General features: G+C 37.4%; 2 protein-coding genes across 3 annotated transcripts in view; one reads left to right on the top strand and one right to left on the bottom strand.

The window, feature by feature from the left end:
* Positions 1-16,071, top strand: part of Abcb1a (ATP binding cassette subfamily B member 1A) — a 162,144-nt gene that overhangs the window by 22,543 nt on the left and 123,530 nt on the right.
* Rundc3b (RUN domain containing 3B) overlaps positions 1-16,071 on the bottom strand; it is a 129,207-nt gene that overhangs the window by 92,043 nt on the left and 21,093 nt on the right. For both annotated transcript variants that reach the window (NM_001443723.1, NM_001047116.2), the window contains 1 exon segment: positions 13,569-13,684. In NM_001443723.1, coding sequence (NP_001430652.1) covers positions 13,569-13,684 — 116 coding nt within the window.

Genomic DNA, 16,071 nt, shown 5'->3' with positions numbered 1-16,071 from the left:
TGAGATTTCTCAGACACTGGATCACCAACCAGGCAGCATACACCAGCTGAGATGAGCCACCCCTCCCAAACACATTTATAGAAAACTTCCAGGTCTGGGTTCAGTCAGAAAAGATGCACCTAACCCCCAAGAGACAGGAGGCCCCAGGAAATTTAGAGGTCTGGTGGGGTGAGGGGTGGGGACATCCTCGTGGAGACAGGGAAGGGGGGTGCGAAGGAGGTATGGGATGTGGAACAGTTGGAGGGTAGACCAGGAGAGGAATAAAATCTGGAGTGTAAAAGTAAAAAAAAAAAATAAGAAAAAGAGAAAATGGCAATTCATGAAAAAATAAAAACACAATTGCTGTATAATTCTACAAAAAAGTGATCAAAACAATTCTAAATTATATTAAGTATAATTGAACATACAGTCATTTCAATTTTACATAAGGCACCAAAAAAGCAACATTTAAAGTAAAAGTATAGTATATATACAAATACAATAAACTTTCCAAACTAGTTATTCCACTCTGAATATTATGGTATCTGAGTGGTTATGGATTACAACAGGAACATAGCACTAGTCCTCTGGTAGAGTATCTTGCAGTTAATTTCTATTTTTAAAGGAGAATGGGTAAAATTAGCACAAATTTACAATTTTTCAAAAAGAACCTCACTAAAATTAGAAAATCAAAAATATAGAATTGAGATAATAACACCCTCCAAATTTGAAGTCTCTTAAATTTAACCATCTTCTCTGTTTTACAAAATAAGAAATGTTTGTTATAAGAGGAAATGTTGGAGCAATAAAGTAACCAAAACTGTTACTAATATTTATATAAATTTATATAATGAAATTTACAAGGTATATCAAATATGACTTTTTGATGATTATAAGGCCTCAAACTACTTTATAAAAGTAATTTACAAGTTAAGCTGGAAATATGAAAAGTCTTCTTCTGGTGAAAAGTCAAAAGACTAAAAATAAATAAATATTAACATGAAGTTCTTCTACTGGATACCATCAATTAATGACAAAGCCCCTAATTCTGTGATTTGTTGGGGTTTTCAAAATGATATTCCTACACAATAAACTTGAAAAACTCTCCAGGGTTTTAAGATTAAAAACATTAAAAAAATCTGCAAAAATGTAATCACATACACTATTGTTGGTAAGAAGCATTTATAGTAGCCAATTTAACAACATATACAATTTAAATTTTATAAATTCTTTGTTTATAGGAATCATATCTAACAGTTCCTTAGCTACTGTTACTAGAAAATAACTTTAAATAAATTAAAATATTATGTTAAAAATAAATTTCACTGATATATAATATGTCCCTGGAAAGGAAATTCCCAGAAGAAAGCAACTGTTCTTAGTTTATACAATAAATATTATATACTATCAAAAACAAAATAAAAGAGAAATAATATTCACAAGAACAGAAAACACGAAGAAACAAAGACTTGTACATGGATACTTCTAGCAGCATTATTTTTAAGAACAAAATACCTAACTAATGCAAATGTCCACTTAACCAGTGAATGGATACATAAAAGGGGCTATGTCAATACAGAGAACTATCATCCAATTGAAAAAAAAGAATGAAGTTCTGATATACATAACCAACTACAAAGGATACATTCTAAGAAATTTCTAGATTAAATAAATGTCTCAATAGTTTAATAGATTCCAGGGGATGCACGAAGGTGGAAAAGTCAGATGATTTAATTAATAGGTAGAAGCCTCTTTTAGGACTGATAAAAATGTTCTGAAGGTAGGTATCAGGAATAGTTGCATAACTGCAAATATTCTAAAATCCAATGAAAGGCAAACTTTAGTTAAAACAGGACCTTTTGCTTTATGAATTATGGTGATAAATGTAACATTTTTCATCTGCAGTCACACTGGTAATTCATTACTATTGCAACTTTATATTTGAATGCTGTACCCCTTTGGTGAATGATGGGAAGACAGAAATGTAAAGAAGAGCTGAGTATGCCCAAGAGATGAAGGAACACAGAGAAAGGCTGAGAGTCATGACAGGCTTTCCTCCTTTTCCCTCTTATCTTTCCTAACTTGGTTTTAACAGAAATATAAGGAAATCCAGGTGGTCCATATAATAGAACAGAGTAAAATTTTACTGTGAAGCTTCTACTCGAATAGCATCAGAAAGGACAAAAAAGGGACAAGGGCTCTAGACTGAAAGCACAGGAACGTAATGGAGATCAAAACCAGTAAGTGAACAGTATAGAAGTTTCGTGATTCTCATTTTTTTCTAGCTACTAACCTTTTTCTTTACAGTTTGTTTAGAAACTAAGAGTTTCTATTGTTAGAATCTACAGTTAAACTATTAGACCTTACGTTTAGTAAGACACATTAATAACAACTTCATTTTCTGTAAGATTGAAGACATTAAACCTAATTTTTTCCATGAACATAAAGCCCTATGCTTCAGAAATTATTTAAATATGATTTTTCACTTTAAAAAAATCTGCTGAGACTTTCTTTAATTTCCAAGCACAGAACTTAAAAGGGTATTTCTCCCAGCGGCCTTGTCCATTGTCTAAACACCAAGTCCTGGCGATTGGAGCAGTTTCTTATCTCTGGTATGGTGTTTTTGCACGGGTCTATGGGCTCTTATTGGGTAACTTCTGTTCATGTTACTACAGAAACAATTCAAGTCTCATTTATGTGCAAACCAGGAATCAAAAGTTGGAAAGCCTTCAGAAACCAACAAAGAAAACTCAAAAGCCAAATGGACAGGTTTATCTTTACTTATTGTTTCTAAGGGCGTTTATACTCACTTCAAAAGATGGCCTCATGGGGAGGTGACTATTTACCTTCTAAGTCAGGAAGCACTTTGAGGTTGAAGCCAAAGCCTAAGTATCAGAACAGTTCAGCTGGATTACAGAAATTATGTAGTATCAAAGCACAGGAGTTCTATCTCTTTTTAAGTGTCTGAAATCATATGGCATCGAGGGCAGGAGGAATAGGTGTTATTGCTTCTGCACTAAATGTTCAATTTTCCAACAAATGTTCACTGAATATCTACCACCTCAATGTGACAGATATTAGGAATACATCATCAGAAAGACAATGTTATTAGTCCTGAAGAAGGACAGTAAGTAACAATAAGTAAAAAATACAATAGATTAGATAGACTGAAAAAATAACACAGAGAAAAAAGATGTTGGGAGTGTAGGGGGATGGTTAGGGATGTGGAGATGACTCACACTTTTGAATATTGTGAACAACAGGCCTCAGTGAGCAATTCCTAGTGAAGTTTGGAGTTGACCATTCACATATCAGGAGAAGTGGTCCCTACACAGGAAAAGCCAGGCGACGATGCCCATGATGAATGCACCTGATAGAGGTGAAGGGTTGTGCTTAAGGACACAGAAAAGATTAGCTATACACTGAGCAACTGAGAAAATGTTCGGGATCAATGCGAACCCTCAACTGAATGTGAGTAAGTAAGTCCAATATTTGTAAAAATAATGAGCATATTAACTCAGAAGAAATGCCATGGCACATCTTGCTTTTTTTCTTTAATATGTGATGAACATTCATGATCCAATTTTGCTGAGGCACAACTTAGAAGATGCTATTGGTTGCATGAAAGGAATCCATTTACATTAGTGCAAATGTAATTCAACATTCAATTTAAAATGGGAATTTTAAGGTGGTTTTAGATTTTTTTAGTGATAGTTTTAAGTATATTTTGTAGGATTATCATATAAAATGATAATCAGGGGAAATTTCATCAGATCAAGTACTTGTGAATACTGAGATACATTATGGAATATTTTATTTAATGGGCTGTTTGATCATAAATTTTGGTATTAAAAATATAATTACCACATAAATAACAAGTCTAACAATATTTCAAAACAAATTCATATTCTTTGCTTTCATAAAGACATATTTTGTATTAAAATATTTTCATGGCAGAAAACTAAGGAAATACAGAAATGCAAAAATGAAAAGCAATAACACTTTTTACATGTGAAACAACAGAGTTGAACAGAAAAGGCATTGATGGTTTTATGGGCTCCATCTTACTTGCAGAATTATGTATGAGTTCAGAGTTTTTCTTCCCATGTTAATTCAATCATTTCCTCAAATGATTTGAAACTTAACATAACTTGGATGCTATCAGCATTAAAAAGTATAGAATGGGATTAACTTTCTGACTATACTTGAAAGTTCTTGTTATCTATCAAAATAAATTGTTTTTGCAAACATAAAACTATACACCATTAAGATTGTTTTTAACGTAAAAGCTAAAGCAAAGCTATCTAGTTACCAAGTTTTCTTTTGAAGAGATAACGGAATTGGAGTAACAAAGTTGTTAATTGTTGTTATTAAGACTTATAATTCTTGGTTTTTATTAATTATAGATAATTATGTTTTTTTTTTTTTTTTTTATTATTAACTTGAGTGTTTCTTATATACATTTCGAGTGTTATTCCCTTTCCCGGTTTCCGGGCAAACATCCCCCTCCCCCCTCCCCTTCCTTATGGGTGTTCCCCTTCCAACCCTCCCACCATTGCCGCCCTCCCCCCATAGACTAGTTCACTGGGGGTTCAGTCTTAGCAGGACCCAGGGCTTCCCCTTCCACTGGTGCTCTTACTAGTATATTCATTGCTACCTATGGGGTCAGAGTCCAGGGTCAGTCCATGTATAGTCTTTAGGTAGTGGCTTAGTCCCTGGAGGCTCTGGTTGCTTGGCATTGTTGTACTTTTGGGGTCTCGAGCCCCTTCAAGCTCTTCCAGTTCTTTCTCTGATTCCTTCAATAGGGGACCTATTCTCAGTTCAGTGGTTTGCTGCTGGCATTCGCCTCTGTATTTGCTGTATTCTGGCTGTGTCTCTCAGGAGCGATCTACATCCGGCTCCTGTCGGTCTGCACTTCTTTGCTTCATCCATCTAGTCCAATTGGGTGGCTGTATATGTATGGGCCAAATGTGGGACAGGCTCTGAATGGGTGTTCCTTCAGTCTCTGTTTTAATCTTTGCCTCTCCCTTCCCTGCCAAGGGTATTCTTTTTCCTCATTTAAAGAAGGAGTGAAGCATTCACATTTTGATCATCCGTCTTGAGTTTCGTTTGTTCTAGGGATCTAGGGTAATTCAAGCATTTGGGCTAATAGCCACTTATCAATGAGTGCATACCATGTATGTCTTTCTGTGATTGGGTTAGTTCACTCAGGATGATATTTTCCAGTTCCAACCATTTGCCTACGAATTTCATAAACTCGTTGTTTTTGATAGCTGAGTAATATTCCATTGTGTAGATGTACCACATTTTCTGTATCCATTCCTCTGTTGAAGGGCATCTGGGTTCTTTCCATTTTCTGGCTATTATAAATAAGGCTGCAATGAACATAGTGGAGCACGTGTCTCTTTTATATGTTGAGGCATCTTTTGGGTATATGCCCAAGAGAGGTATAGCTGGATCCTCAGGCAGTTCAATGTCCAATTTTCTGAGGAACCTCCAGACTGATTTCCAGAATGGTTTTACCAGTCTGCAATCCCACCAACAATGGAGGAGTGTTCCTCTTTCTCCACATCCTCGCCAGCATCTGCTGTCACCTGAGTTTTTGATCTTAGCCAATCGCACTGGTGTGAGGTGAAATCTCAGGGTTGTTTTGATTTGCATTTCCCTTATGACTAAAGATGTTGAACATTTCTTTAGGTGTTTCTCAGCCATTCGGCATTCCTCAGCTGTGAATTCTTTGTTTAGCTCTGAACCCCATTTTTTAATAGGGTTATTTGTTTCCCTGCGGTCTAACTTCTTGAGTTCTTTGTATATTTTGGATATAAGGCCTCTATCTGTTGTAGGGTTGGTAAAGATCTTTTCCCAATCTGTTGGTTGCCGTTTTGTCCTAACCACAGTGTCCTTTGCCTTACAGAAGCTTTGCAGTTTTATGAGATCCCATTTGTCAATTCTTGATCTTAGAGCATAAGCCATTGGTGTTTTGTTCAGGAAATTTTTTCCAGTGCCCATGTGTTCCAGATGCTTCCCTAGTTTTTCTTCTATTAGTTTGAGTGTGTCTGGTTTGATGTGGAGGTCCTTGATCCACTTGGACTTAAGCTTTGTACAGGGTGATAAGCATGGATCGATCTGCATTCTTCTACATGTTGCCCTCCAGTTGAACCAGCACCATTTGCTGAAAATGCTATCTTTTTTCCAATGGATGGTTTTGGCTCCTTTGTCAAAAATCAAGTGACCATAGGTGTGTGGGTTCATTTCTGGGTCTTCAATTCTATTCCATTGGTCTATCTGTCTGTCTCTGTACCAATACCATGCAGTTTTTATCACTATTGCTCTGTAATACTGCTTGAGTTCAGGGATAGTGATTCCCCCTGAAGTCCTTTTATTGTTGAGGATAGTTTTAGCTATCCTGGGTTTTTTGTTATTCCAGATGAATTTGCAGATTGTTCTGTCTAACTCTTTGAAGAATTGGATTGGTATTTTGATGGGGATTGCATTGAATCTGTAGATCGCTTTTGGTAAAATGGCCATTTTTACTATATTAATCCTGCCAATCCATGAGCATGGGAGATCTTTCCATCTTCTGAGGTCTTCTTCAATTTCTTTCTTCAGTGTCTTGAAGTTCTTATTGTACAGATCTTTTACTTGCTTGGTTAAAGTCACACCGAGGTACTTTATATTATTTGGGTCTATTATGAAGGGTGTCGTTTCCCTAATTTCTTTCTCGGCTTGTTTCTCTTTTGTATAGAGGAAGGCAACTGATTTATTTGAGTTAATTTTATACCCAGCCACTTTGCTGAAGTTGTTTATCAGCTTTAGTAGTTCTCTGGTGGAACTTTTGGGATCACTTAAATATACTATCATATCATCTGCAAATAGTGATATTTTGACCTCTTCTTTTCCGATCTGTATCCCTTTGATCTCCTTTTGTTGTCTGATTGCTCTGGCTAGAACTTCAAGAACTATATTGAATAAGTAGGGAGAGAGTGGGCAGCCTTGTCTAGTCCCTGATTTTAGTGGGATTGCTTCAAGTTTCTCTCCATTTAGTTTAATGTTAGCAACTGGTTTGCTGTATATGGCTTTTACTATGTTTAGGTATGGGCCTTGAATTCCTATTCTTTCCAGGACTTTTATCATGAAGGGGTGTTGAATTTTGTCAAATGCTTTCTCAGCATCTAATGAAATGATCATGTGGTTCTGTTCTTTCAGTTTGTTTATATAATGGATCACGTTGATGGTTTTCCGTATATTAAACCATCCCTGCATGCCTGGGATGAAGCCTACTTGATCATGGTGGATGATTGTTTTGATGTGCTCTTGAATTCGGTTTGCCAGAATTTTATTGAGTATTTTTGCGTCGATATTCATAAGGGAAATTGGTCTGAAGTTCTCTTTCTTTGTTGTGTCTTTGTGTGGTTTAGGTATAAGAGTAATTGTAGCTTCGTAGAAGGAATTTGGTAGGGCTCCATCTGTTTCAATTTTGTGGAATAGTTTGGATAATATTGGTATGAGGTCTTCTATGAAGGTTTGATAGAATTCTGCACTAAACCCATCTGGACCTGGGCTCTTTTTGGTTGGGAGACCTTTAATGACTGCTTCTATTTCCTTAGGAGTTATGGGGTTGTTTAACTGGTTTATCTGTTCCTGATTTAACTTTGATACCTGGTATCTGTCTAGGAAATTGTCCATTTCCTGAAGATTTTCAAATTTTGTTGAATATAGGTTTTTATAGTAAGATCTGATGATTTTTTGAATTTCCTCTGAATCTGTAGTTATGTCTCCCTTTTCATTTCTGATTTTGTTAATTTGGACGCACTCTCTGTGTCCTCTCGTTAGTCTGGCTAAGGGTTTATCTATCTTGTTGATTTTCTCAAAGAACCAACTTTTGGTCCTGTTGATTCTTTCTATGGCCCTTTTTGTTTCTACTTGGTTGATTTCAGCTCTGAGTTTGATTATTTCCTGCCTTCTACTCCTCCTGGGTGTATTTGTTTCTTTTTGTTCTAGAGCTTTTAGGTGTGCTGTCAAGCTGCTGACATATGCTCTTTCCTGTTTCTTTCTGCAGGCACTCAGCGCTATGAGTTTTCCTCTTAGCACAGCTTTCATTGTGTCCCATAAGTTTGAGTATGTTGTATCCTCATTTTCATTAAATTCTAAAAAGTTTTTAATTTCTTTCTTTATTTCTTCCTTGACCAGGTTATCATTGAGTAGAGCATTGTTCAATTTCCACGTATATGTGGGCATTCTTCCCTTATTGTTATTGAAGACCAGTTTTAGGCCGTGGTGGTCTGATAGCACGCATGGGATTATTTCTATCTTTTTGTACCTGTTGAGGCCCGTTTTTTGACCAATTATATGGTCAATTTTGGAGAAAGTACCATGAGGAGCTGAGAAGAAGGTATATCCTTTTGCTTTAGGATAGAATGTTCTATAAATATCCGTTAAGTCCATTTGGCTCATGACTTCTCTTAGTCTGACGACATCACTGTTTAATTTCTGTTTCCATGATCTGTCCATTGATGAGAGTGGGGTGTTAAAATCTCCCACTATTATTGTGTGAGGTGCAATGTGTGTTTTGAGCTTTAGTAAGGTTTCTTTTACGTATGTAGGTGCCCTTGTATTTGGGGCATAGATATTTAGGATTGAGAGTTCATCTTGGTGGATCTTTCCTTTGATGAATATGAAGTGTCCTTCCTTATCTTTTTTGATGACTTTTAGTTGGAAATTGATTTTATTTGATATTAGAATGGCTACTCCAGCTTGCTTCTTCTGACCATTTGCTTGGAAAGTTGTTTTCCAGCCTTTCACTCTGAGGTAGTGTCTGTCTTTGTCTCTGAGGTGTGTTTCCTGTAGGCAGCAGAATGCAGGGTCCTCGTTGCGTATCCAGTTTGTTAATCTATGTCTTTTTATTGGGGAGTTGAGGCCATTGATATTGAGAGATATTAAGGAATAGTGATTATTGCTTCCCGTTATATTCATATTTGGATGTAAGGTTATGTTTGTGTGCTTTCATTCTCTTTGTTTTGTTGCCAAGACGATTAGTTTCTTGCTTCTTCTAGGGTATAGCTTGCCTCCTTATGTTGGGCTTTACCATTTATTATCCTTTGTAGTGCTGGATTTGTAGAAAGATATTGTGTAAATTTGGTTTTGTCATGGAATATCTTGGTTTCTCCATCAATGTTAATTGAGAGTTTTGCTGGATACAGTAACCTGGGCTGGCATTTGTGTTCTCTTAGGGTCTGTATGACATCAGTCCAGGATCTTCTGGCCTTCATAGTTTCTGGCGAGAAGTCTGGTGTGATTCTGATAGGTCTCCCTTTATATGTTACTTGACCTTTTTCCCTTACTGCTTTTAATATTCTTTCTTTATTTTGTGCGTTTGGTGTTTTGACAATTATGTGACGGGAGGTGTTTCTTTTCTGGTCCAATCTATTTGGAGTTCTGTAGGCTTCTTGTATGCCTATGGGTATCTCTTTTTTTAGGTTAGGGAAGTTTTCTTCTATGATTTTGTTGAAGATATTTACTGGTCCTTTGAGCTGGGAGTCTTCACTCTCTTCTATACCTATTATCCTTAGGTTTGATCTTCTCATTGAGTCCTGGATTTCCTGTATGTTTTGGACCAGTAGCTTTTTCCGCTTTACATTATCTTTGACAGTTGAGTCAATGATTTCTATGGAATCTTCTGCTCCTGAGATTCTCTCTTCCATCTCTTGTATTCTGTTGGTGAAGCTTGTATCTACAGCTCCTTGTCTCTTCTTTTGGTTTTCTATATCCAGGGTTGTTTCCATGTGTTCTTTCTTGATTGCTTCTATTTCCATTTTTAATTCCTTCATCTGTTTGATTGTGTTTTCCTGGAATTCTTTCAGGGATTTTTGCCATTCCTCTTTGTAGGTTTCTACTTGTTTATTAATGATTTCCTGTGTTTCCCTAAGTGTGTTCATGTCTTTCTTGAAGTCCTCCAGCATCATGATCAAATATGATTTTGAAACTAGATCTTGCTTTTCTGGTGTGTTTGGATATTCCATGTTTGTTTTGGTGGGAGAATTGGGCTCCGATGATGGCATGCAGTCTTGGTTTCTGTTGCTTGGGTTCCTGCGCTTGCCTCTCGCCATCAGATTATCTCTAGTGTTACTTTGTTCTGCTATTTCTGACAGTGGGTAGACTGACCTATAAGCCTGTGTGTCAGGAGTGCTGTAGACCTGTTTTCCTCTCTTTCCGTCAGTTATGGGGACAGTGTGTTCTGCTTTCGGGCGTGTAGTTTTTCCTCTCTACAGGTCTTCAGCTGTTCCTGTGGGCCTGTGTCTTGAGTTCACCAGGCAGCTTTCTTGCAGCAGAAAATTTGGTCTTACCTGTGGTCCCGAGGCTCAGGTTCGCTCGTGGGGTGCTGCCCAGGGGCTCTCTGCAGCGGCAGCAACCAGGAAGACCTGTGCCGCCCCTTCCGGGAGCTTCAGTGCACCAGGGTTCCAGATGGTCTTTGGCTTTGTCCTCTGGCGTCCGAGATGTGTGTGCAGGGAGCAGTCTCTTCTGGTTTCCCAGGCTTGTCTGCCTCTCTGAAGGTTTAGCTCTCCCTCCCACGGGATTTGGGTGCAGAGAACTGTTTATCCGGTCTGTTTCTTTCAGGATCCGGCGGTGTCTCAGGCGCAGAAGTCCTGCCGCTCCTGGGCCCTCCCCCACGGGAGCCCAGAGGCCTTATACAGTTTCCTTTTGGGCCAGGGATGTGGGCAGGGGTGAGCAGTGTTGGTGGTCTCTTCTGCTCTGCAGCCTCAGGAGTGCCCACCTGACCAGGCGGTTGGGTCTCTCTCTCACCGGGTCTGGGAGCAGAGAGCTGCTGCGGGCCGGGATCGATAATTATGTTTTTGAGAAAGGGTCTCCCTGTGAAGCCCAAGACGGCCTAGGATTTACTATATAGACGAGGTTGGCCTCAAACCCTGAGAACCACCTGCCTCTGCCCTCCAAGTACTGGGATTAAAAGCATGCATTATGACACTTGGCTTTAACATTTAACTTTTCATTTTAAAAAATGTGAATTCAGAGACATTGTTTCCCATAAGCCCTTTAAAGTAAAAATATAAATTATACTTCACAATTCCAGGCATATATATTTTAACCATATCCCACCTTCTTTTATCCCCTATCCACTGAATCCTTTTTTCTTCGTAAGTCTTTCTCCTACCTTCATGCTCTGCGGTTTTGCTTTGTTTTGTGTGTGAGCAACTGCATTTAACTAGGGTTGCTTGAATGTGCATGGGTGGACATTATTTACTTGAGCAAGGGCGTTACTCCACTAACTTTCAAACTTTAAAAGATTCATATATATGACATAAATGTGCTTACTGGTGTAGGAAAAAGTAAAAACCATACTGATTTTAAGGTACTTAGTGTGGATGATTTTAAGTCACTATATGAGTGCTGGGAATCAACACCAGGTCCTCTGTGAGAACAACACGTGCTCCTCACTGCAGAGCACGTTCTTGATCCCCAGAATTGCAATTTGTTTTGAGACAGGGTTATATTACATAACCCTGCCTGGCCTAGAACACCCTACATAGACTAGACAGACTTTGAACTCATAGAAATCCACCTGCGTCTGTCTCACCAGCGCTGAGATTAAAGGCCTGTGACACTACATCCATACTCAACATTAACAATATATTCTAGAAACAAGTGTAAATACGAGAATACAGATTCATCCTGAATGACGCAGAACAAATGATCAGACATTATGAAGTCAGATTTATGTTTTTCTTTTAAGTGTAGCATGATTGCTGCCTAAACCAGTCCAGACTGTAAGTTTCCAAAAGTTTACTTGTTGTTGTTGTTGTTATTGTTGTTGTTGTTGCGGGTGGGTGTGGGGGTGGGGAGGCTGGACCTTTGCTGAAGAGAAATGGAGGAGGAATGGATGGAGAGGGTGGGATGAAGGTACTGGGAGAAGAGGAGGGAGGGGAAACTACAGTGAGATGTAAAATAAATGAAATTTTTAAAAGCCTGAACACTGAGTGGAATATTTAATAATTCCCACCCATTGTCTTGTGAACTTAGAAATTTTTGATACTTAAAATGTATAATAAATGAAATGCAAAATTCAGATACCCAATCCTATAAGTCTTTATATAAAATTTAAAGGTGTTCACTACTTCCCTTGACTGCACATTATATATAATATATATATTAATTACTAATATTATCTGTGTTTACTTGTCATAGCAAAAACTTCCCTCAAACAATGCACTGAGCAGAAAAGATACATTTTTCATTTTCTTTTATGAAAAAGTTTTACTCTGTACTGATTCTTTTTTTATGTATGTGTGGGATTTTTTTTATTACTTTTATTTCTTTTTAAATCCACTCATTGCTCCCCTCCCACAGTTCCTTACCCCATTCTTCTTCTCTCCTGTCTCCAAGGGAAAGTCCCCTCCACACTAGGCCTCTCCACTGTCTGGGGCCTCAAGTCTCTTGAGGATTAGGTGCATCATCTTCTCCCCCTGAGACCAGACCAGGGAGTCCTCTGCTGTGTGTGTCTCAGGGCCCTCAGACCAGCTAGTGTATGCTGCCTGGTTTGTTGCTCATAGCTGGTGGCTCAGTAATCAACAAAATAGATAAATCCCTAGCCAAACTAACTAAAGGGCACAGAGACAGCATCCAAATTAACAAAATCAGAAATGAAAAGGGAGACATAACCACAGAATCTGAGGAAATTAAAAATAATCATCAGATCCTGCTACAAAAACCTATACTCAGCAAAACTGGAAAATCTGGATGAAATGGATGATTCTCTAGACAGATACCAGGTACTAAAGTTAAATCGAGAGCAGGTAAACTATTGAAGCAGACCCATAACCCCTAAGGAAATAGAAGAAGTCATTAAAAAACTCCCAAACAAAAATGGTCAGATGGTTTTGGTGCAGAATTCTACCAGACCTTCAAAGAGGAGCTAATACCAACACTCCTCAAATTATTCCATAAAATAAAAACAGAGAGAACACTACCTAATTTAGTCTATGAAGCCACAATTGCTCTGATACCTAAACCACATGAAAATTTAACAAAGAAAGAAAACTTCAGACCAATTTCCCTTATGAATATCAATGCAAAAATACTCAATAAAATTCATGCAAACTGAATCCAGGAACACATCAAAACCATCATTCACCACAATCAAGTAGGCTTCATACCAGGGATGCAAAGTTAGTTCAACTTATAAAAACCAATTAATGCAATCCACTATAAAAAAAACTCAAAGAAAAAAATCACATGATCATTATCATTAGATGCTGAAAAAGCACTTGACAAAATTCAACACCCCTTCATGTTAAAACTATTGGAGAGAGAGGAATTCAAGGCCCAGACCTAAACACAGTAAAAGCAACAAACCAACAGCCAATACCAAATTAAATAAAGAGATACCTGAAGCAATCCACTAAAATCAGGGACAAGGCAAGGTTCCCCACTCTTCCCATACCTATTCAATACAGTATTTGAAGTTCTAGCTCGAGCAATTAGACAACAAAATGAGATCAGGGGGATGTAAACTGACAAAGTTTATCTTCGTGCAAGGAATTTGTCAGGGAAAATAAATAATACATCAAAGTTGTTACCTTTCAGCCGGTGACTTAGAATTTGTTCCAGAACAGCTGCAAAGTTATTAAATTCAGGAGAAGAATCATCAATTGTTTCAAAGCAAGACCGATCAATCAGGGTCTTCACAGAAAATCTATGAAAAAAAAGAAAGAAAACAGGATTGTTGGTTTTAGAGAGAATATATCCATTCACTTAAGTGTGAAAATGTGAGATTATTTAGAAGAGAATCCTGAAAATCATGTTTACTCAATGTGCTTTGTACAGAACATCCTCATAGTAACATCTGGAAGCTGGTATTCTTCCAGTCCTTACATCATGGGTGAGGCTTTGGGCACTAGCATCAACAGGTTGGGCCTTGGAGAATTTAGGAATCACTGTACTGTAAGTATGTTTGTAGAAGAGGTGCAAGGGAGCTTGACTGCCTCTTCTGTCATAAAAGGCATCAAACATGAGAACAGACCCTATGGTACACTAAGTCTCTAGGCACTTTGATGATATAAACAATAAATTTGCATTTTAACAAATTACCCAGTATGAGGGAAGTTCCTCAGAACATGCTGGAGGGACTAAGATACTACCTTTGGCTTAAAGTAAGACTCTGTGTCTTTACATTACAGCTGTTGAAATCAGGATCAAAATATGATACAATTATAATTTAGTACTTGATACTCTAAAATTTCCAATTTACAAACATTACACATAATTAGGACAATGATAAAGTATATCTATATGGTTACTTGGCATTTTTTCTTTCAGTATAGTATTCACTAAATTCTATCAAATATTTAATTTTTATTACAATTAATTTTTTACTTGTGTACACATGCTCATGCAAGTGCTACAGTATGCACGTGGAGGTCAGAGGATGACATGAACAAGTCAGTTTTCTCCTACCATGTGAGTCCTAGGACTTGAACTCAGGTCATCATATTTAGCAGTCAGTGCCTGTATCCACTACGCCATCTCATGACCCTTCACTATAAAACAACATTAGATGATTTTGTCAAAATGTGAACAAAAATGTTCTGAGCAGTTTTGAAGAGTATGCTAGGCTATAGTATTTTATTATTTAGGTATATGTGGTGGTTTGAATAAGATATTCCTAGCCTTAGGCATATGAATAACTGGTCTCCAGTTGGTGAGACATTTTAAAAAGCTCAGGAAGTATGGCTATGTTGGAGGAAATAGGTTATTAAAGGTGGCTTTTGAGAATTAAAAACTTCAAACCACTTCAAATTAGCTCTCTTGGCTTCCTACTGCTTGAAGTTTCTTAGCTTCTAGCTCCTGATTCACTCCTCCGGAAACATAAGCTCAAATCTTTCATTTATAGGTTACCTCAGTCACAGTGTTTTAACATAATGATAGAAAAGTAACTAATATAAAAGCATTTTTTAATTACTGATATTTTCAACTTATAATAGCCATGAATTAAAAAATATCTAGGAATAGTGTATGCGATGACTTGGAGGTGGAAGGGAAGGGGAAATGATGTAATTATCCTTTAAAATGTAAAATAATTAAATAGAAAATCCCATTTTAATTCCCATATTAAAAAATAGTTGCTGCTGGTGGTGTGTGCCTTTATTCCCAGCACTTAGGAGGCAGAGGTAAGCAGATCTCTGTAAGTTCAAGGTCAGCCTGCTCTGCAGAGTAAGATCCAGGAGAGCCAAGGCTACACAGAGAAACCCTGTATCGAAGAATAAACAAAACAAACAAAAAATTAAAAAGCAAAGTTTTAAACAAAAGTTGTCCTCAGAATAGTGACAGGAAGCTGCAAAAATTATTATAAAAATGTTTAGACTTGTTTTATGTCACTTGACACATCCCAGAGTCATTTTGGACCAGGGAGCCTCAACTAAGAAAATGCCTCCATCAGACTGGCATTCTATGGGCAATTCTATAGAACATTTTCTTAATTAGTAACTGATGTGAGGGCTATCACTGGGTATCACTTGTGGTCCTGGGTGCTATAAGAAAGCAGGCTGAGCAAGAAGCAAACCAGTAAGTAGCACTCCACCAAGGCCTCCATATCAGCTCCTGCATCTAGGTTCCTGCCCTGTTTGAGTTCCTGTCCTGACTGTGGAACTGTCATAAATAAATCCTTTTACCCCCTGAGTTGCTTTGGTTAGGCTGCTTTCCTATAATCCTAGCTAGGAAAATGCAGAAACCACACAAAAATTACTGTAGTGGGAAAAATTAGATTATTTTTTGATATTTATACATTTTTGTTATCCCAAAATAATAAAAAATCTCTAATTAGCCAATTATAATATAGAAAAATGAAAAATAAAATACTTTAGTATAAAATATTACAACTTAAAAATATTAGAAATATTGGGAATTAAAGTTCTTTACTTTCTTATAAAACAGGTATCAAGAGTACAATGAGTGACTGTCTCAAACTTCTTATGTAACCTTGGCAAACTGTCCTATTCCTTACTGAATTTCAATCAACTCAGTACTTTTAGCCAATCAAGCTCTCCTTCTCGAGTGCTACTGTGCAAACACATGTAAACATAT

This window comes from Rattus norvegicus, chromosome 4 (genome assembly GCF_021556685.1).
Source record: "Rattus norvegicus strain SHRSP/BbbUtx chromosome 4, alternate assembly SHRSP_T2T, whole genome shotgun sequence".
NCBI lineage: Eukaryota > Metazoa > Chordata > Mammalia > Rodentia > Muridae > Rattus > Rattus norvegicus.
Note: the sequence above shows the minus strand (reverse complement) of the source record. Positions and strands in the feature narration are given on the sequence as shown.